Raw genomic sequence first — 16966 nt, 5'->3', positions numbered from 1 at the left:
ATCATTTTCAAGTGCAACTGGGAACAGAACACTGTGTGGTTGGTGCTTTTAGGGTGATATGAGTGGATCTGAATCCAGTATCATTACAGTGACTAAAGCAACTAGACTTCCAGGGGCCGAGGGAGGGTGGGGGATTCATCTTGGCCAACACGAGGTTAAAGGCAAATATTAGCATCAAACAGCAAACTGCTCCCCCCAGCATCAGGCAAGCACGTCAGTGAACAGTCCTGGTTAGAGACTCATGCTGCTGTTCGGGGCAGAACTGCTGGACAGTGCACGACCTCTCTGGAGCCAGCTCCCTCCCTCCCTCCCTCCAGCCCAGGTCCCACAAACAGGTCTTTCTCCTGTCTTCCACTTCCCCAAAACCCTTCCCACAAATTTGCTCTGTGCACAGATGGGGCACTGAGGACAGCAGGTGACACAAGGAGGGTTATGTTCTACTCAATGCTGTAACTGTACCCCAAGTATCAAGATAAAGTTTGCTAACAGGAGTGCTCACCAACTGGGGAAGCATTATCTTTTAGATAATCCTTCTCTTTGGAGCTCTACTGCTGGGAGCTGACTCTGAAGTCTCAGGGCAGGGAGGCTCTAGAAAATGTTTCAGATCCAGAGAGGTCTCAGCCAGAAGGTGCCTGTCTACTGGTCACCCAGATACCTTCATGTGCACCTCACAGGCTCTGTTCAATCCCCAGCTGTTTACATTAAGTGACTCACCCCCAAGCTCATCCTGGGCAGCCTGTAGAGAGGGGACCTCTTCCGATCCCCCCCCCCCCGCCCCATCAGCTAATCATGACAATCCTGCTTCAAGGGAGAGCCATTCCCAGAGACAGCAAGGGTGGCAGGGAAAGTGTGGACTGCACAGAGGCAGCCCCAGGTATCCACCTCCTCCTCACAGCTTCTCACCTTCCAGCTGGATCCCAGCTCCTGTGTGGGGCTGTGGTGTGGATGACAGGAAAGAAATCAACAGCCTAAACCAGTCCCTACCCAAGGTCAATAATACTCAGGAAATGAGAGTTGACACCATATATATACACAGTATAAAAAAAAATTGTGTAAAGCATCTGTCTTGTCACCAGTGGACCTAAAACCAATCACAACATGAGGAATCCAATGCTACCAGCAATGCTTTCCTTCTCTTCTCTGCCTTTTCCTGAAGCAGCACAGCAGTCCCAGCTCCAGAAAAGGGGAAGTTAAGACACAAGGTGAGAGGGGGATCCCCACGTTTAGATTAAATCTTCAGCCCTCCCCACCGCAAATGATGCCAAACTCTCAAGCACCAACCAAAACGCAAACAAATCCTCCACGGGCTTCAAACCCAGGGTTTCAACCCATTTTGAAGACTTCAACACCAAAACCTCTCCACTGCGCTTCATGCCTCCTTTTCCCCAGGGCTCAGCTCCTGAACTCCCACCAATTTCCTCCCCCACCCCTCCCAACCCCACAGAGCCCAGCAAAGGAGCACGTCCTCTTCCACTGCCTGGGTTGGCTCCTCTTCTTCCTCCCCATCCCTGTGGATGCCAGGCCGTGCCCCCCTCCACATCAGCCACCCAGGCTGGACCCAAGGGACAGTGGCTCCTCTCAGCACCCCCCTCAGTGAAGTCCTGGCAGCCCTCACTTCCCCAAATCCATGCAAATGCTCATGCAGCCAGACAGTGACGTCACCCCTACAAAAATACCCTAGGTACTTTCTTTGTAAATGAAGAAGCAGAGAAAGCATGCAGGCTATGAAGGCCACTGCTATAAAACAGAGCTGCTCAGGAGCCTTTGCCCAGACCCACGGGACAGCTTCTGGGGGCCGAGCACTCCTGAAACACTTCTCCAGTGCTGGCCCCCAAGCCTTCATGTTTCTTGCTACTCGCTTTCTCTTGCATTGATGGAGTCCTAATCATTGCAATACCAACTTTCCCCGTTCATATGGGGAAGTTTCCTCCTATTCAGGCTGTGAGCAGAGTCAGAGAATAAATCTCTGTTAAAGAATTGCTCTGCCCAATTCTATTTTTAAAAAAGTGAATTTTTTGTTATGTGCCACAAATACAATTATGTGTATTTTAACCAACGTACATGTCATTTTGCAAAGAAAGAGTTTAATAAATGGGAATAAAAAAAGAAATACATGTTCTATCGGTGTGTACCTATCAGTAGCTTTCAAAACAGCCATTTTAATATACCCTACCTACCTTTCACAACCCTAAGAAGAATTCCGTTTGCATTCTTACATCACCTAGCTGAACGAGTCCCAAGTGAGAAACACACAGGCCTGCCCCCTAAAAGAAGCGCAAGGTTCTCGCGCAGCAGGACCCACTGGGTGCCGAGAGTTGTGGTGGCTGCCATAGCAGAGGGTGGGGTGAACGGCAGGTGTGTGGCAACATGAGGAGTGTGCCTGGGAAGGACGACTGGAAGCTAAGTGGGTGTCACACGGGGGCCATCAGGAACAGCAAAGGAGGCAGCCAAAGCGCAGAGACCACAGCCACCCCTCAAGTGTTCTCCTGGAAGGCCTTTCCCATGCTTCCCCGGGGACACAGAACTCGGCTTAAGCTTTACACACCCTCCGAGCGCTTTCCCTGCCCACCCCATCCAGATCTGGATACCCATCCTCTGCAGCCCTCCACCGTCCCATGTGCATGCTCTATGACAGCTGCCTCCCAGCTGCCCAGCCCACCTCTGCCCATGCCAGGCTGCCCACTCTTCCAGGCTGGGAACTGCAGTTCTCCCACCCTGTATCACAGTGCCTGGCATGCAGGGGCATCCTCAACGTTGGTTAAAATGAAGAAGGAGTACATAAACGAGGCTGGATACTCAGATGAGCAGAGGGAGGAGGGGGAGTTTCCCAGAGGGAGCCAGGATCTGGGATCTTTCTAAGTGGGGAAAAGGTTTAGGCAGGGTGGAGACAACCATCACGAACTCTGCCTCCTAAAGAATGTGGTCTCCATTCTGTGCCAACCTGAGCCACTGTGGGTGTTTAAGGAGAGGAATGACATGATGAAATCAATGATTTGGGAAGATTCATCTGGCAGCCACATCTGTAATGGATTGCGACCTGTTTCTGACAAACAATTTTGAAACAAGTAAAGGCTACAGTCTCAGCTCTTGTGTGCTAGGAAGATTTGGCTTTCACATACAACAAGCAGCCCCCAAAACTAACTGCATACACACACACACACACACACACACACACACACACACACAAGATTCACTAGAGTATCAGTGTGCTTTAAAATGACAGCATAATTACATGCCAACACAGAGCAACGTACAACAATCGCAAACCACTTCTTCCTCCTCCTGACAATGACATTCAACTGTAACTGGCAATATCCCTCCTCTTCCAAGGCCACATCAATGCTGACAAATTGGGGTGCCAGGGCTGAGGAACAGTGAGAGGAAGAACATGTGTCGTCGTCGTCGCCCCCCCACCCCCCACCCCGCCCAGGGATGGCTAGTTCCAGGTGCTGACTTCCTGACTGCATCACACTACTCTCAAAGGTAAGTGCTCACCAGGCCCTGGCCACCTTACTGGTCCTCTGTGCTTGCCCGTGACAGTGAGGTTCCTGGTGGACCAGGTCACCTGGACTGGGCGCCCTGGCAGCAACCTGGGCTTCCTGTCTGGCTCTTGGGTCCCACACATGCCTATGGAGCAGAAGCATGACTCCAAACCTGACCTTGTCTCCTACTTGGCTGAATGGTGTGACAGCACCACGTATCATGTAAACGAGGAGTTGAGGTACAAGTGAAATGAAGCAATTCCAGTAAATTAAGGTTTCTACACTGGTTTACATGAATGCTCCTGTTCTCACAGCTTTCTGTTTCCAAAACGTAGGACTTACAACACCTCTGCTGCGTGAACAGGAAGATGGAATTTTATTTGCAGGTCTACTTATAATTTTAGTTGCAATTTCTACATTGTCGGTGACCCAAAATCTTTTCCCCTTTAAAAGGTTTGTGTCCTATGGGCAGCTCCTATGTACACGCTCGGCAAGGGCAGAACAGAACAATGTGAAACAGAAATAATTCACTGTACACAGAACTGCATGAGTTCAAGTTCTAGGTCAACCATCATGGTGAAAAACAGAACATAAAGGACGTGTTTCACCATTATCTGCCGCACCTCTCAGGACGAAGCAAAAACGGTGACAGAAGCAACAGAATGTTCTTATTTTCAGGGTAAGGGGGAAGAAAAATGTCTTTTCCAAACCTAATCAAAAATTGAATGTACAATTCCCTCCAGCAAGAATTTTATTTTTAATTTTCATTTACATAGTATCTTTTTTCCAAGAATCTCAAAATAATGGAGCTCCACATATACTTTAAAAAACAAAAAGAAACAAAAAACAGTTGTCACAACGAAGGAAGGGATAGGCTTGGTGGGGCAGGAGCTGAGAGAGGGACAAGAAGTGGCGAGTGGGGTGACAGCAGGTGCTTGCGAACCTGGCAGCGCCCAGACTGAGGGCGGCTCTGAAGTGGCCCTTCCTTTGCCAGCAGCTCACGGGACTTGCTTCTATTTGCATCTTCGGACTCTTCAAGACAAGGATTTACCTTTGGTGTCACTTACTAGCTTTAAATCAGATTATTTTGATCTAAACAGCAATTTCTCCTCTAAAAATCCAAGGGAAGATGGCAACAAGCCAAAGACCCTCATAGGTTCGACTGAACCAAGATGCCTAAAATGAGTTCATATTCTTTTTGGCCTTAAAAGCACAAAACTATGCTAGAAAATAAAATGTTAACAATTTATTAGGGGAAAAGACCCAATGTTAAAGAACGACTGTCTTGCTTTTGGGGGGAAATTGGAAAGAAGCTTTTGAGCTGGTTGGGGTTTTTTTGTTTTTTGTTTCTTTTTTACAGCTGGGTGGACAGGATCTGAACGTCTTACATTTAGTAAAAAGCTGTCAACACCCAAATAAAATTTTAATGACAGTAAGAATGGCATTCTATTTCTCACAATTTTGCAATGTTCACTTAAGAAAGAGCTAATTTGTCAATTTGTTTTTCGCTTAACCAAACTCAGGACACCTCACAACTATGCATAACTTTGAAAAAAAAAAGTTAACTGCTTTAACTTACTAGATAAACAGTCAAAGAGAAATGTCTTTACGAAAACAGGCCCTGGTGCTGGTATACTCGGGGTAATGTTAAGAAAGAACAAGCTTCAGAGAGAGCCCTAGTAATTTCTTCCGACACTAACTTCATAAATCACAGTCAAAAGCATCCAGGATTTCAATCGTCAGCTGACTGAGTTGGCCACAAGCAAGACCCGGTAGGCCCTGCCGTGGCCTATTGTGCTTTATAAAAGGTGTGGATCACATAGTTGGTGTTCCCAGCTTCAAAGTGCCTCAAAGAAGGAAGCAGCATCTAGTCAGTTTCATGTGAATCTCCTACCTGGCTATTCTTCCAGGGTCTCTGCAGTGTTGGGTAAATTCTTGGGAGGAATGAACACTCCCAACCCCACTCCTTTCCTGTCACCTGTCCCATGGTGTTCCTGAGGATGGGGTGGGGGGAGACCTCTGCGCAGGAATCCTACCAATCACATCTGAAGAACTTCCCCGCCCAGGGCTCTAACAAACGCAAAAATTCTGCCGCCTGCAGAGAAAGGCCTTCAGATTCAAATGAACAAATTGACAACATTTATTTTGCACATTAACATCATGCTATCAGAATTTAATTACAGCAAGAATTAGAATTATTTTTATTAGAGAGTTGTTTACTTTTCAAAGGAAAGGTTCTTGATGGGTTTTGTAACAAATTAGACTCTTTCAGGAAGAGTTGTTTGCCCTCATTATGTTTTTTTAACTGTGTCACATTATGTGAACAGGGTAGCACACACATTTTTTAAGTCTCAGCCCAGGTGTTTCAAAGCGGCTTCAAGACATGGAATGAATGCCATAGGTCTCCCCTCAATCCCAGATAACTCCCTGCAGGAACACCTCCTGCCCAGCCAAAGACGGTTCTGCTCTACCAACTTTCTCAGAGAACAGCTGAAAAGAAGGACTGATTACAGCTCAGCAAACCCAAGAGTATGACAGAACCAACAACTCAATACAAATCAGCACCTAAACACCAACCAAAACTTGGTTCTTAAACATACAGCAAAACCAAGGCTATCAGCTGGCTCTGAAAAGTAGAATAACAAAAATGACTGAGATAATTCAGAGGGCCCCACCATGAACATTTTATTGAAATATTCCTCTAACCCATGTTTTTTTGTGTTTGGTTTGTTTGCTATTTAAGGTTACATCTCTAAATGTACTTAGGGAAAGTAATTTCTTTCAGAATTTGAAATGTTTATCAGGGTATAATAAAATGTACCCAAATGCTCATGTCAACAAATGTTTATTAAATCAGAAATCACAAATGGATTCACAATTTCTTTGCTATATTAGTTATATAATACAGATATTAAATCACTCGTCTATTTACGCCATCGAAGTTCCCTTTTCACGCCATGATCCACACACGCACAGTTCTCTTCGGTGTCCAAGCACACCACACAGGCATTCAGCCCCTAAAATGCCCAGCAAGGCTGAACATCCAGGTAAACAGCAGTGGGGCACAGGGAGAGGTCACAGGGGCCCTCTTCAAACAGCTTCGACAAAATGAATGGCCGTAAGTAAGAAGTGTCTCTGTGCTTTGCTATAATAAGATTCAAACACAGGATTCCAAGAATTCCACCTGTTTCCAATTAGATACCAGAATTGCTTGAGTGTTTAAACTACATTCACTTGCTACTTATACAAAACAATTCTTCCGGGTTTTTTGAACATTTTAAGTATGTTAAAATAAGATTAAGGGTCTGGTTTAAACAATCAGAGGCAGGGGAATTTCAGCTGAAACCAAAACTCTCTCTCTGCAGCCATAAGGCAGAGCTTCAGACAAAATAACAGGATGAAATACACGAATTTCTATCTTTCACAATTACCTGTAAAAATCAGACCTTTCATAGGGAAAGCTACTTTATACACACACACACACACACACACAATACATAATACGTTAAGTAATTTTAAATAGGTTTTTAAGTAATTTCTAAAAACATATGATCCTGTATATTTAATGTTTATAGTAACTTTTAGTTAGTGTTTCTCTTATAGTCCATCAGTAACGCGTGTCTTTTAAATACGTGAAACTTCTATGAGGCCAAACGTGACCTGAAAAAATGGAAGCACAGGTAGGAATCTGGCCTAGCTCTGCAGGATTTTTCACACAATGAATTTCTCTTTTTAAAAATGTACTTTTCGTCTAACAAATTTGTTCTTCCTTTATTTTACTGCGTATGTTCCTTGTGCTTTTATAAATGAGCTAAAAGGCACATGGATTTTCTACTTGGAGCCCTGATTTCTCTCCTAAGACACAGAACATCAGCACAGCCACAGGAGCAATTTAGACTGTTGACTGTGCCAGGTAGACCTGGAGTGGGGGGTCTTGAAGCACAGCCTGGTGCTTCTTCACAGGCATCCCCAGCTCCATGCACCCCACCCCCCACCCCCACATGAACCCTGGTGGATTTGTTTGAATTGCATATGACAGGGCAGAGGACTTTTTCTACAGCCACTTAAGGTCTTGGGCTCAATCAGCTCAACAGAACAGCATTTTTAAAGTTAGCTCAGTGGATTAGGAGGCAGTCATTCCTGAGGGGACTAGCAATCTGTCCCTTTCCTTTTTCAACTTTCTCATGTCACTAACTATTGGCAGGAGATAGGTGAATTTGGGGAAGCAGGAGAAGGGGGCCTCTATAGACCCAACTGCTTCAGGAGGTGCTGCACCACTCAACCCCTTCACTGACTTATACCTCTTAAAAAAAAAAAAGCAAAACAAAACAAAACCCAAAAAACCCTACATATAGTTTCGTACAGGAAAAGAAAAAAGAAAAAAAAAAACTTTAATCAACTGATAATGACCCCCTTCCCATACTTAATCTCAAAGAGAGTGATATTAAGAGAACCAAGAAAACAAGGACAGCAGCTGTGTGGAACCCCTCTATTTGTTTACTCATTATTTTACAAAAGGTCCTAAATGAGATACATATTTTAATCAAAATAATACACTTCATATAGGGAAGAGTTGTGGAGGGCTGTTAACATACACACTTCCTTAACAGGAGAAAAGAAAATAAAAGCCACCAGAAAATGGACTTGCAGCAAAAATGAAATTGTTTTTTTATTTTGAAAAAGAGGAAAATGTTTAAAGGTTACTTTTGCAGAGGTCCCTTAAAGGGAAAGACTAGTCACGGCATAGGAATAATGAATGCCCCAAAGGGAAGCCAGGCACTGGTAGAAAGCTACCCTAACATACAGAGTTACATGAGCTTGTTTTAGAAAGTGTCCTCTTTCCAAACGTGTATTTAAAAGGTAAATTTATACAATAGTGTTTTTCTTATTTAAAAAAAAAAAAAGTCTGGTTTTTACAAGCCTGGGATAGGATAAAAACTTGTCCAACTAGTCTTAGCAAGGCCAGAGCACTGAAACTCCCATACCACAAGACTTTGGGACTAAAAAGGAAACAAAATAGAGCTCAACCTTCAGAAACTCTCTACCTGGGCACTCACTCCACAGCCCAAGGCAGCTTCAAGTCAGACAGAGCAGAGGGCCCAGGGTTCAGCCCCAGCTCCCCACGTTGTGGGAGGGGTGCACAATTGCCTCGCCTCACCTCATCTGGACCCTCCGAGACCCAGCCTCTTTACCCTCAGGGAGCAATACCACAACCCTCCCTTGGGCTCTGCAGGCAACCCGATCTCAGTGTAAGGGGTTTTGGAAAGATGAGAAGAGTCTGAAACTAGTGAATTCTCTCTTCTCAAACTGCAGTCTCCCTGGCTCACTTACTGTCTGTGGGAATACAGACGACGCTCAACTAGATACCAACTCAAAAAGCCTCTTCAGGGCCCAGAGAAAGGACCAGTTTAGCCTTCTCCGGGAACTTGGGCATTCCATAGGCAACTGAAGGTTTTCAAACAGGTGATGAGGTGGCAATAGGAAATCATCGAAGGCCAAATCCTCATCTACCACCGAAAGCCAATGGCTGCTCAGTAAAGTGAATGATGCTCAGATAAAGAATTTTTTAAACTCAAGATCAACATCTGAAAGTTCATTCACATGAACTGACAGGGAAACTTTTCATTAAAGTTACACAGTTAAATGCCCCCATGCTACCCTGAAGAAGTAGCTAATCAATCACCAAGGAGGAGGTGGGGGTGGGAGGTCAAGGAGTTCATAAAATCTAATACCTCCCTAGAAACCAAATCCATCTCTCAGGCAGTTTTGCCAGGATGCTTAAAGAAGAAACTACATTGCTGTTAAGCTAGAATGTCACATTTAGGAAAATAAGGGGAAAAAAAAAATTAAGAAGGTTTGTCTCCTAAAACTCCACAACGGGTTTTACCGTAAGCTCAGAAATTAAATTATGGTAAAAGGGAGCTATTTTTGCTAAAACAGGGTAGACCAATTTATCAAAAATGCCATTCGGCTGTGTTCATTACATTCAGGAATCTAATTTACACAATAGACACTTTGGAGTAATCTATTTTAGTCAATAAACACTCAAACTCCTTTAAGTTTTAATCTTATCGGAAATACATATTTCACATAGTCTTCTTCCTAGTTAAGTGAGAAATTTGAAGGAATTTCATAACGACTAGGAGTCTGCTTTATCGCTCGTACGTATCACAAGAACAGAAAACAAACATATACAATTAAAGATGTCAGACTCCGTTTATATACGTTTTAATCCAATCCGCTTCATTTCATACAAGCCCGCATCTGGAGTTTATTTGCTTTCCTCCCAAAATTACTGTAGGTCACTATCACCAGTCCTCCGGGTTACGAAAGTTCGGCCAAGTTTACCTTCAAATACATCTTAAAGTTGGGAGCAACAGCCGTCCCCCAGGGACGCTGAGGGACCACCCCATCCACCCCCCACCGCGCCAGGCCGCCCTGGGCCCCTCTAAGCCGCAGACATCCCCCCAGTCCCCAGCCCCACGGCCAGCGCTCGCAGAGCTTCTGGCCCACGCGCCGCTCACCTTCAACTTGGCTCCAGCTTCGCACAACATCCACCTGGCAGAGTCCCGGGGCTGTCCAGGCGCCGCGAGCGCGGAGCTGGCAGGTCCCCGGCGGACCCCAAGGGCGCGCCGCTCCTCTGGGTGGGGGGTGGCAGGCAGGAACGCGCCCCCTGGGCACGGCGACGGCTCGGGCGCCGGATGGGGAGCCCCAGCACGATTCCCCCTCGGCGCCTGGGGCTCGGCGCGTGGACCAAGGCCCGGCACACCGCAGTCCAGCGGGGCCCCCGGGGCTTTGCTTTCGAGAACCCGCTCGGAGTAGGCATTTCGGAGCGGACCCGCCGCGCGCTCCATTGCCCCCGCGGACCCTGCTGGGAGCGCAGGGCCTCAGAGGAGAGGGTCAGAGAGAAGCGGGCGGATCACTGGGGGCCGCGGGAGCCCCGGGGCACGGAGCGAGGGCCGCCCGGACAGGCGGCAGGGAGCAAGCGCCCCCGGCCCGGCCAGATCGCGCGCGCGGGAGCAGAGCCGGCCCTGCATTCGGGGAAAGTTGTAGCCCTCCTCCGGCGCCCGCACCCGCGCCCCCGGGGCACCCCGACCCCCGGGCTCCGCGTGCGGGGCGCCAGTCGCCCCCCGCAAGTTTCTCCAAGCGCCCCTACCGGGGTCCCCGGCTGCGGAGGGGCCGGTCCGAGCCGCTCCTGCAGGCACACAAAAGAGAGGGGCGGCTGCGGGGTCTGCGGGTGGCCCCCAGGCGCCCGCCCGGACGTAAACAAACCCCGGGGTCCGCGGTGGGAGCCCCACGCCGGGCGCGGGAGCGGCGGCGCGGTCCCGGCCCGCTGACAGCCGGGGGCGGCGGCCGGGGCCTGGGCCGGCCGGGGCCGGGGAGCGCGGACGCCCGCCCGGCCACCCGCCCGCCTGGCCGGAGCCGGGCCGCGCCGCCGCCGCCGGTGGCCGCTCTGACCCTCCCCCGAGCCGGCGGCACCACAGCGCCACCAGCCCCAGCTCCGCCGCGCCGGCGGCAGTGGCGGCGGCGGCTCCTCCAGGAGAGCAGGCGCTTCACCCCCACAGCAACTCCCCACAAACTTTCCCCGGGAATACGGCGGGCCGGGGGCGCGGGGCGCGCGGCCGGGCGCCGCCGCCGGGCCGCAGCCCCCTCCCGGCGCAGCTCCCGCCGCCGCCGCCCGCTCCCCGCTCGCGCGCGCACCCCGCGGGCCGCCGGGGCCGCCCCCTCCCCGGTCCCGCGGCGGCGGCGGCGGCGGCGGTGGCGGCGCAGGGCCGGGGGGGCGCCCGGGGTGGGGGCCGACACCGGGGGCAGCGGTGGCGGCGGCGGCTCCCGGCGCCATCTTGGGCTGATCGATGAATTGAACAAAGAGGATCAATTTCTGATCAAGCGAGTTATCAATGGGGGCTGGGGAGCGAGAGGGACTTGTCCCCGACTCGGCCCCGCTTTCCCCGGCACCCCCCTCCTCCCCGCCGCCGCGGCCCCCCGGCGGCCGGGCAGCCCTGGGCCCCGGGGGAGGCCGCGACCGCCCGCAGCCCCCACCCCCGGGCGAGAGGCCGAGCGAGGAGAAGCCTGACCTGCAGCTGCTGTAAATCAAAGCGCTTCCAATATTGAAACATCGATCCCACATTGGCCGCCATCTTGAGACATATTGAGACGGAGTGAGAGGCTGATAGAGAGGGGGCTGGAGTTCAGGAGCCGCCAGGAGGCAGCAGGCGGGCGGCGCCAAAACCCGGCCTGGAGCCGGCCGCCGCCGCCACCACGGAGGACGCGGACTCCTCCTCACGGCGCCGCCGCAGCCATGGCGAGCCCGAGCCGGAGCCGGAGTCTGAGCCCGAGGGCGCGGCGGCCGCCGCCGGGCCTCGCGCGCGCGCGGCCCCTGCCCCCTCCCCACCCCAGCGCCCGCCGCCCGGCCAGCTACCCCCTCGCTCCCGAGCCCCCAGCCCCCGCGGGCGGCGGCCGCCGGCCCGGCCCCGAGGGGGCGCTGGAGGGCGACGGGAGGGGCGCCCCGGGCCCCCGCGGGAGAGGCCCCGGGTCCGGCTCACCTGGGGCGGTTTTCGGGCGCCCGGGGGTCGCGGTCGCCAGCGGCGACGCAGCGCGGCCCCTCCTGGGCCCTCGGTTGGGAGCGGGCGGCCGTTTGGGGCAGGCCCCGGCCCCGCGCTGCGTCCAGTCGCCCTGCTGCAGGGCGCCGAGCGCGCGGAGCCGCTGCGACCACCTGCCCGAGCCCCGACCCCGCGCGGACCCGACCCGCTGGTGGTCGGCTGCCGCACACCCTCTCCCTGCGCCCCAGCCGGATTCAGAGACCGAGCCAGTCAGGAACGGCGTTTCATGTTGGGGGCACTGGAGCCGAGGGAAAGCAGCCCTGACCCCCCGTGTCTCTACACACGTTAATGTCCCGCACAGTGGCCGCGCGGTCCCCGCGCAGCACCGCACCCCTGGTAGTGGCCAGGGGTCCCAATGGCCCCTATCCGCCCGAGCTTTGCCAGCTTAGGCCACGACAGGAAAAGTCTTGGAGCCCAGTTCTGTATCCCCCCCGCACCGCTTAAGCGGAACAGCCTTAGAAACTTCCTGTAGTTCAGACACATCGGTTTGGGTGCAAAAACTTGGAAAGTCTGGGGACGCTTATAACAAAAAGCATGGTCCCTAGTTTACAGAAATGCTAAAATATAAACCCCAAAGTCAATTCTCTTTTGATTTCTTTCTTCGCAGAAACCTGGCAAAAAGCACACGTTTTATGATCATCTTTAATTGATTACACACACGTGTGAGTTTGAGTTTCCAGTAGGAATACTGTACGTTTACTCTCCCGCACTTCATTTAACGTGTAATTAGTTAAAACAAATCCCCAAATTCCTTAATCTTGAAAATTATATGTAAGTAAAATCTGTAGGGAATACAAAATAAAACACGTAAGTGGGATATAATTGCTTTTCAACTGAGTTCGAGGGTTTAGCGCTGATCGTTGGAGTGAACTCAGCATTTTTAAATGAAGGGCCTGGAAATGAAAGTCCCCAAGATTCGGAGAACACACGTGCCCCCAGGTCGGGCACTGGCGATCAGGAGTCTCAGTTTCAACAACGTCTGACTCCCGAGGTCTGCGGGGGGGGTTCCCTGGGGGTCCCGGCGGCAGCTTGGACCAGCGGCAAGGGGCAGGAAACAGGTGGGTGGGAGCACGCGGGCGCCGGGAGCCTTGGCCCCAGATGCAGTGACCGCGCGCCAGGCAGGGCACTCCCGACCTCCGAACGCCGAGGGCCGCCTCGGTGTGCGGCGCCGGAGCCCGCGCGCGCAGTCGGCCGGCGGCCGTGCTGTAGCTCCGACCGCGCCGCCCGGTAGAGGGCAGCGGCGCCCCGACACTCGCGTCCTCGGGTGCCTGCGCACGTGCCCACCCGCGCGCCCCGCGCCTGGCCACGCCCTGTCCCACAGCCAGGCCCCTGGCGGGAAACGGCATTGCCACCTCTAGCGATTCCTGGCCTGACGAAATGCCACATCTGAAGATTCCTCCCTGTCCCACACTTGAGGGTACGTCTGCCTTCACCTCCTGTTTGTGCGGTGGCAGGCAGGCGAGACCTCGGAATTGCTCTAAAGGTGACTACACAAATAAAATGTGCAGAGGCTTAAAAAAAAAGATCCCCCCCCCGTGGGGAAAGCTCAAGGAAGGATCAGGGAAATGGTTTGGATTTGGTGCAGATGTTCTCAATCTAATTATCGTGTCGATCCCCAGGGTTAGAACCAAAAAAAGTGAAATATATATGACCTGTGTAATACTCCAGAAATACATCTGGTTGGAATTCAGGATTCTGAATCTACAGTAATATTTCAGAAATAAATGTGGACGAGAATTAAATACCGTTGTTACATTTCTGGTTATATTCACGCTATTTACTTGCTAACCTGACTACATTGAATGGCCCAAATGTTAAGCTCTATTTAGACAAAATTTAGGTTTCTTCTTTCAAAGTTTTGAGTTATACCAGGCTAACTGCGGAGGGGGTGGGGAGGGAGTTTAGAATAACTTTGCCAGCACCACAAAATGTTACATTTTAAAGGAAAAGCACTCCAGATAAATCACTGATCAAAAATTATCTTAGCTGCCTGAAAGAATCAGCAGAGACCTAAAAAAAAGTCTTTTTAAAGTACATTTTCTTTTTCTCGAGTGTAGACATAGAATAAGAACAAATTATATCTATTTCAAAAGGCTATTTTTTCTTTCTTCCTTCCTTTCTTTCTTTTTTTTCAGATTGACTTTCAGCCTCCCCACAGCAGAGGATCAGGAGGACCCTTTGACATCCAAATATAGTGGATCTATACAAGCTGTGTCCTGTATAAAATACTCAGAAAATGGAAAGGTTTTAGGACCTAGATCTCTATTAGCATCTACAAAGACAATAGAATAATGGCTATAAGCACCCAGAACAAAGTGTGAGACAGAAGCAGGTTAGCAAGATAACTGGCCCAGGAAACCAGAAGCATCTGGACTTGAAAACGATATTACTTAGAATGAAGCACAAGAAAACCCAGAGACATTAACGTTCAGGCTCTCCCTTTAGGGAAAGAAAGCTCACAGTTCCCAAGTGTATGATTAGTTGACCATCCCAATCTTTCAAAAATCAAGCCCCAAGTAATCAGATGGGAGGACAGACCAAAATGATGTTTGTTCCTGAAACCTTTAAATAATTAGTTTCGCACCAGATCAGTCAAATAAATATGAGTCCACAATGCCTAAATTTATTTTCTGACCCATTTTATTTTGCCCAAGAAAAATTCAGTGGCCATAATGGAGATGTGATAATACTAATGAATGTAACTTACAGAACATCATAAATCACTTCCATAAGTTCACACTTTCCTACCCTCCTGGCATTGGTGGACCCTCCTGTCTCCTGACAGCTACATATAGTTGATTAAATCAATTAAGGTGAAAATTGGCAAATTCTCTAAAATGCCATATGGGTTGATTATTACTAAATTGGTCCTCCTTTGATAGCCCCAAGAAAGGAAAATATATTACCCTGTTTCCTAAAGATTCTAATTTAGTAATCGTTCTGATATAGTTAACCTAATTCCTTGAAGGAATTAACCATCAAGAATTTCTTCCAAACTGAAAAATGTCTTACAATGTAGGGCATTATAAAAAAAAAAAAGCCATCCTCTTTATCCCTCACAAAAGAGTCTCTATGTTCTAAGATCTTATTTATAATGAACTCATAAAATTGTTTCACCTAGAAACTTTATCTCCAGAAAAAGCTGGAGAATAGAGTTCTCCACTCTATTCAACTCCAAGAATAATGAAAAAATTCAGAAATCTTCTGTCCTATGTGATATGCTTAAAAAGAAAACTCAAGAGATTCAATTCTAAAACCTTAAGTCACTTTCTGAATATTTTTGCATCCAAATTAGAAATGGTTTTGAATAGTTTCCAACAAGAAACATTTCAGATAACCAGAGACAATGCATAATGCTAGATGTTTCCTTCATCATTTATTCACAAATAAAGACATGGCTACTTTTTTGATGTATGGTAAAAAATGATTCATATTCCTAATAGGTCATATGAGAATGTCAGTTTTACAAATATAGAAGCTGAAAATTATATCTAGGTATTCACTCAAGTTGAGTGAATTTACAAATGTTTTAAATTTAGAAATATCTAAGGCCAGACAGAAGTATTGAGACACTTTAAATTTGAAACGGCCTTTTCCTTAAATCAAAAGATTATGAATAACAGAGGGAAATTACAGTGTCTTCCTTTTGTCTTTGGCGACGGCCTTCCAGAACAATTTGGCATGGGCTATTGGAATAAATGAAAGGAAGATTCCAGATTCTTTTTTTTTTAAGCTCAAGAAAACCAAACTACTTTTAATTGTTTTGTTTTTTAAATAATACTTTATGTTAATTATTTCTGAGTACACAATTCACTGTACTATGTAAATACCCACCAAATAAAAGTACATATTTTGCTACATGTAATTACATGCAGAGTACATAATTCATCTCTATACGCCAAATGTATGTGTAGTTATATAATTGTACCACGAACCTGCCAAACTTGTAAGAACAAAGTATGATGATTTCTAAACAGTAGACTCTACCATTCACCACCCCCTAAGCCTCTCTCTGGTGACAGCATCGCTCAATTCCAAGACCCTTTTTGGAATCTTCAAAGACTTAATTTCTGGCCCACCATTTAAGTCTGCTTGCCACTTCTGGACAGCATATGTCAATGCCACTAGTTCTAGGTATCTTTCCACACCTCTGATGATTATGTTCTGTCCTCTGCATGTCTTAAGCAAAAAAGCTTGCAGTTGGATCTTTCAGATGGAGCTCCATCTTGTGCTTAGAAAATACATCTCGCTTAATGAACTCAAGGGCCCACTACCTTGGGACTTCCAAACCCCTAAGAGGGACCCTGGGCTTCTCATCACCCCACAAGTTCCCAAACCTCATCTTACTGGCCACACAGCCCCTGCCCCAGTCTCTTTTTTCTTTTTACCAAACTTATATTCTAATAAAACTTTCTTGAAATTTAGAGTTTATTTGAATGTCACATCTCATTTGCCCCTTTTTACCTCTTCTTCCTCATGAGAGGCCCACGTACATGTCATATTATAGATTTCCTGTACGCTATTGAAATAAATGCCATCCTGTATGACTACCACTGATGTCACTGCTGAATCACTAGAAATTAGCAGTATACATCATCAGTAGCCTGAAAGGCTTGAAATATGTAAAGGACTATATAAATATTATTATTATCTTGTTTAATGCAAAGTTCAAGGTCTGTGCTAAGACCTTATATTAATTCCTTTTCTTTCCTCCTGGGAGAGATGGATCCTAAGCATTCTGTTTATGTTGACCTTTCATTAGTAATATTGCTCTTACAATAACAGTTTGCCATCCAATATGTTAAACACACAGCTATGTCCCTGGTGCCAGGACATATAGGGCAGGACATGGTTTTTTTAAATTGTTTTCATGACACAAAGCAA

General features: G+C 48.4%; 1 protein-coding gene across 8 annotated transcripts in view; it reads right to left on the bottom strand.

Moving 5' to 3' along the window:
* CUX1 (cut like homeobox 1) overlaps positions 1 to 11811 on the bottom strand; it is a 354634-nt gene extending 342823 nt beyond the window's left edge. For 3 of the 8 annotated variants that reach the window (XM_057748078.1, XM_057748079.1, XM_057748081.1), the window contains exons 1-2: positions 11558 to 11811; positions 10007 to 10677 (exon numbers count right to left, since the gene is read on the bottom strand). In XM_057748078.1, coding sequence (XP_057604061.1) covers positions 10007 to 10336 — 330 coding nt within the window. In that variant the 5' untranslated portion in view covers positions 10337 to 10677; positions 11558 to 11811. The remainder of the gene's footprint in view (positions 1 to 10006; positions 10678 to 11557) is intronic. The other 5 variants (XM_057748082.1, XM_057748083.1, XM_057748084.1 and 2 more) reach the window with 4 other exon arrangements.
* Between the last annotated feature and the right edge of the window lie 5155 nt (positions 11812 to 16966).

This window comes from Hippopotamus amphibius, chromosome 9 (assembly GCF_030028045.1).
Source record: "Hippopotamus amphibius kiboko isolate mHipAmp2 chromosome 9, mHipAmp2.hap2, whole genome shotgun sequence".
In the NCBI taxonomy this organism is placed as follows: Eukaryota; Metazoa; Chordata; class Mammalia; order Artiodactyla; family Hippopotamidae; genus Hippopotamus; species Hippopotamus amphibius.
This window is presented reverse-complemented; position numbering and strand designations above follow the sequence as displayed.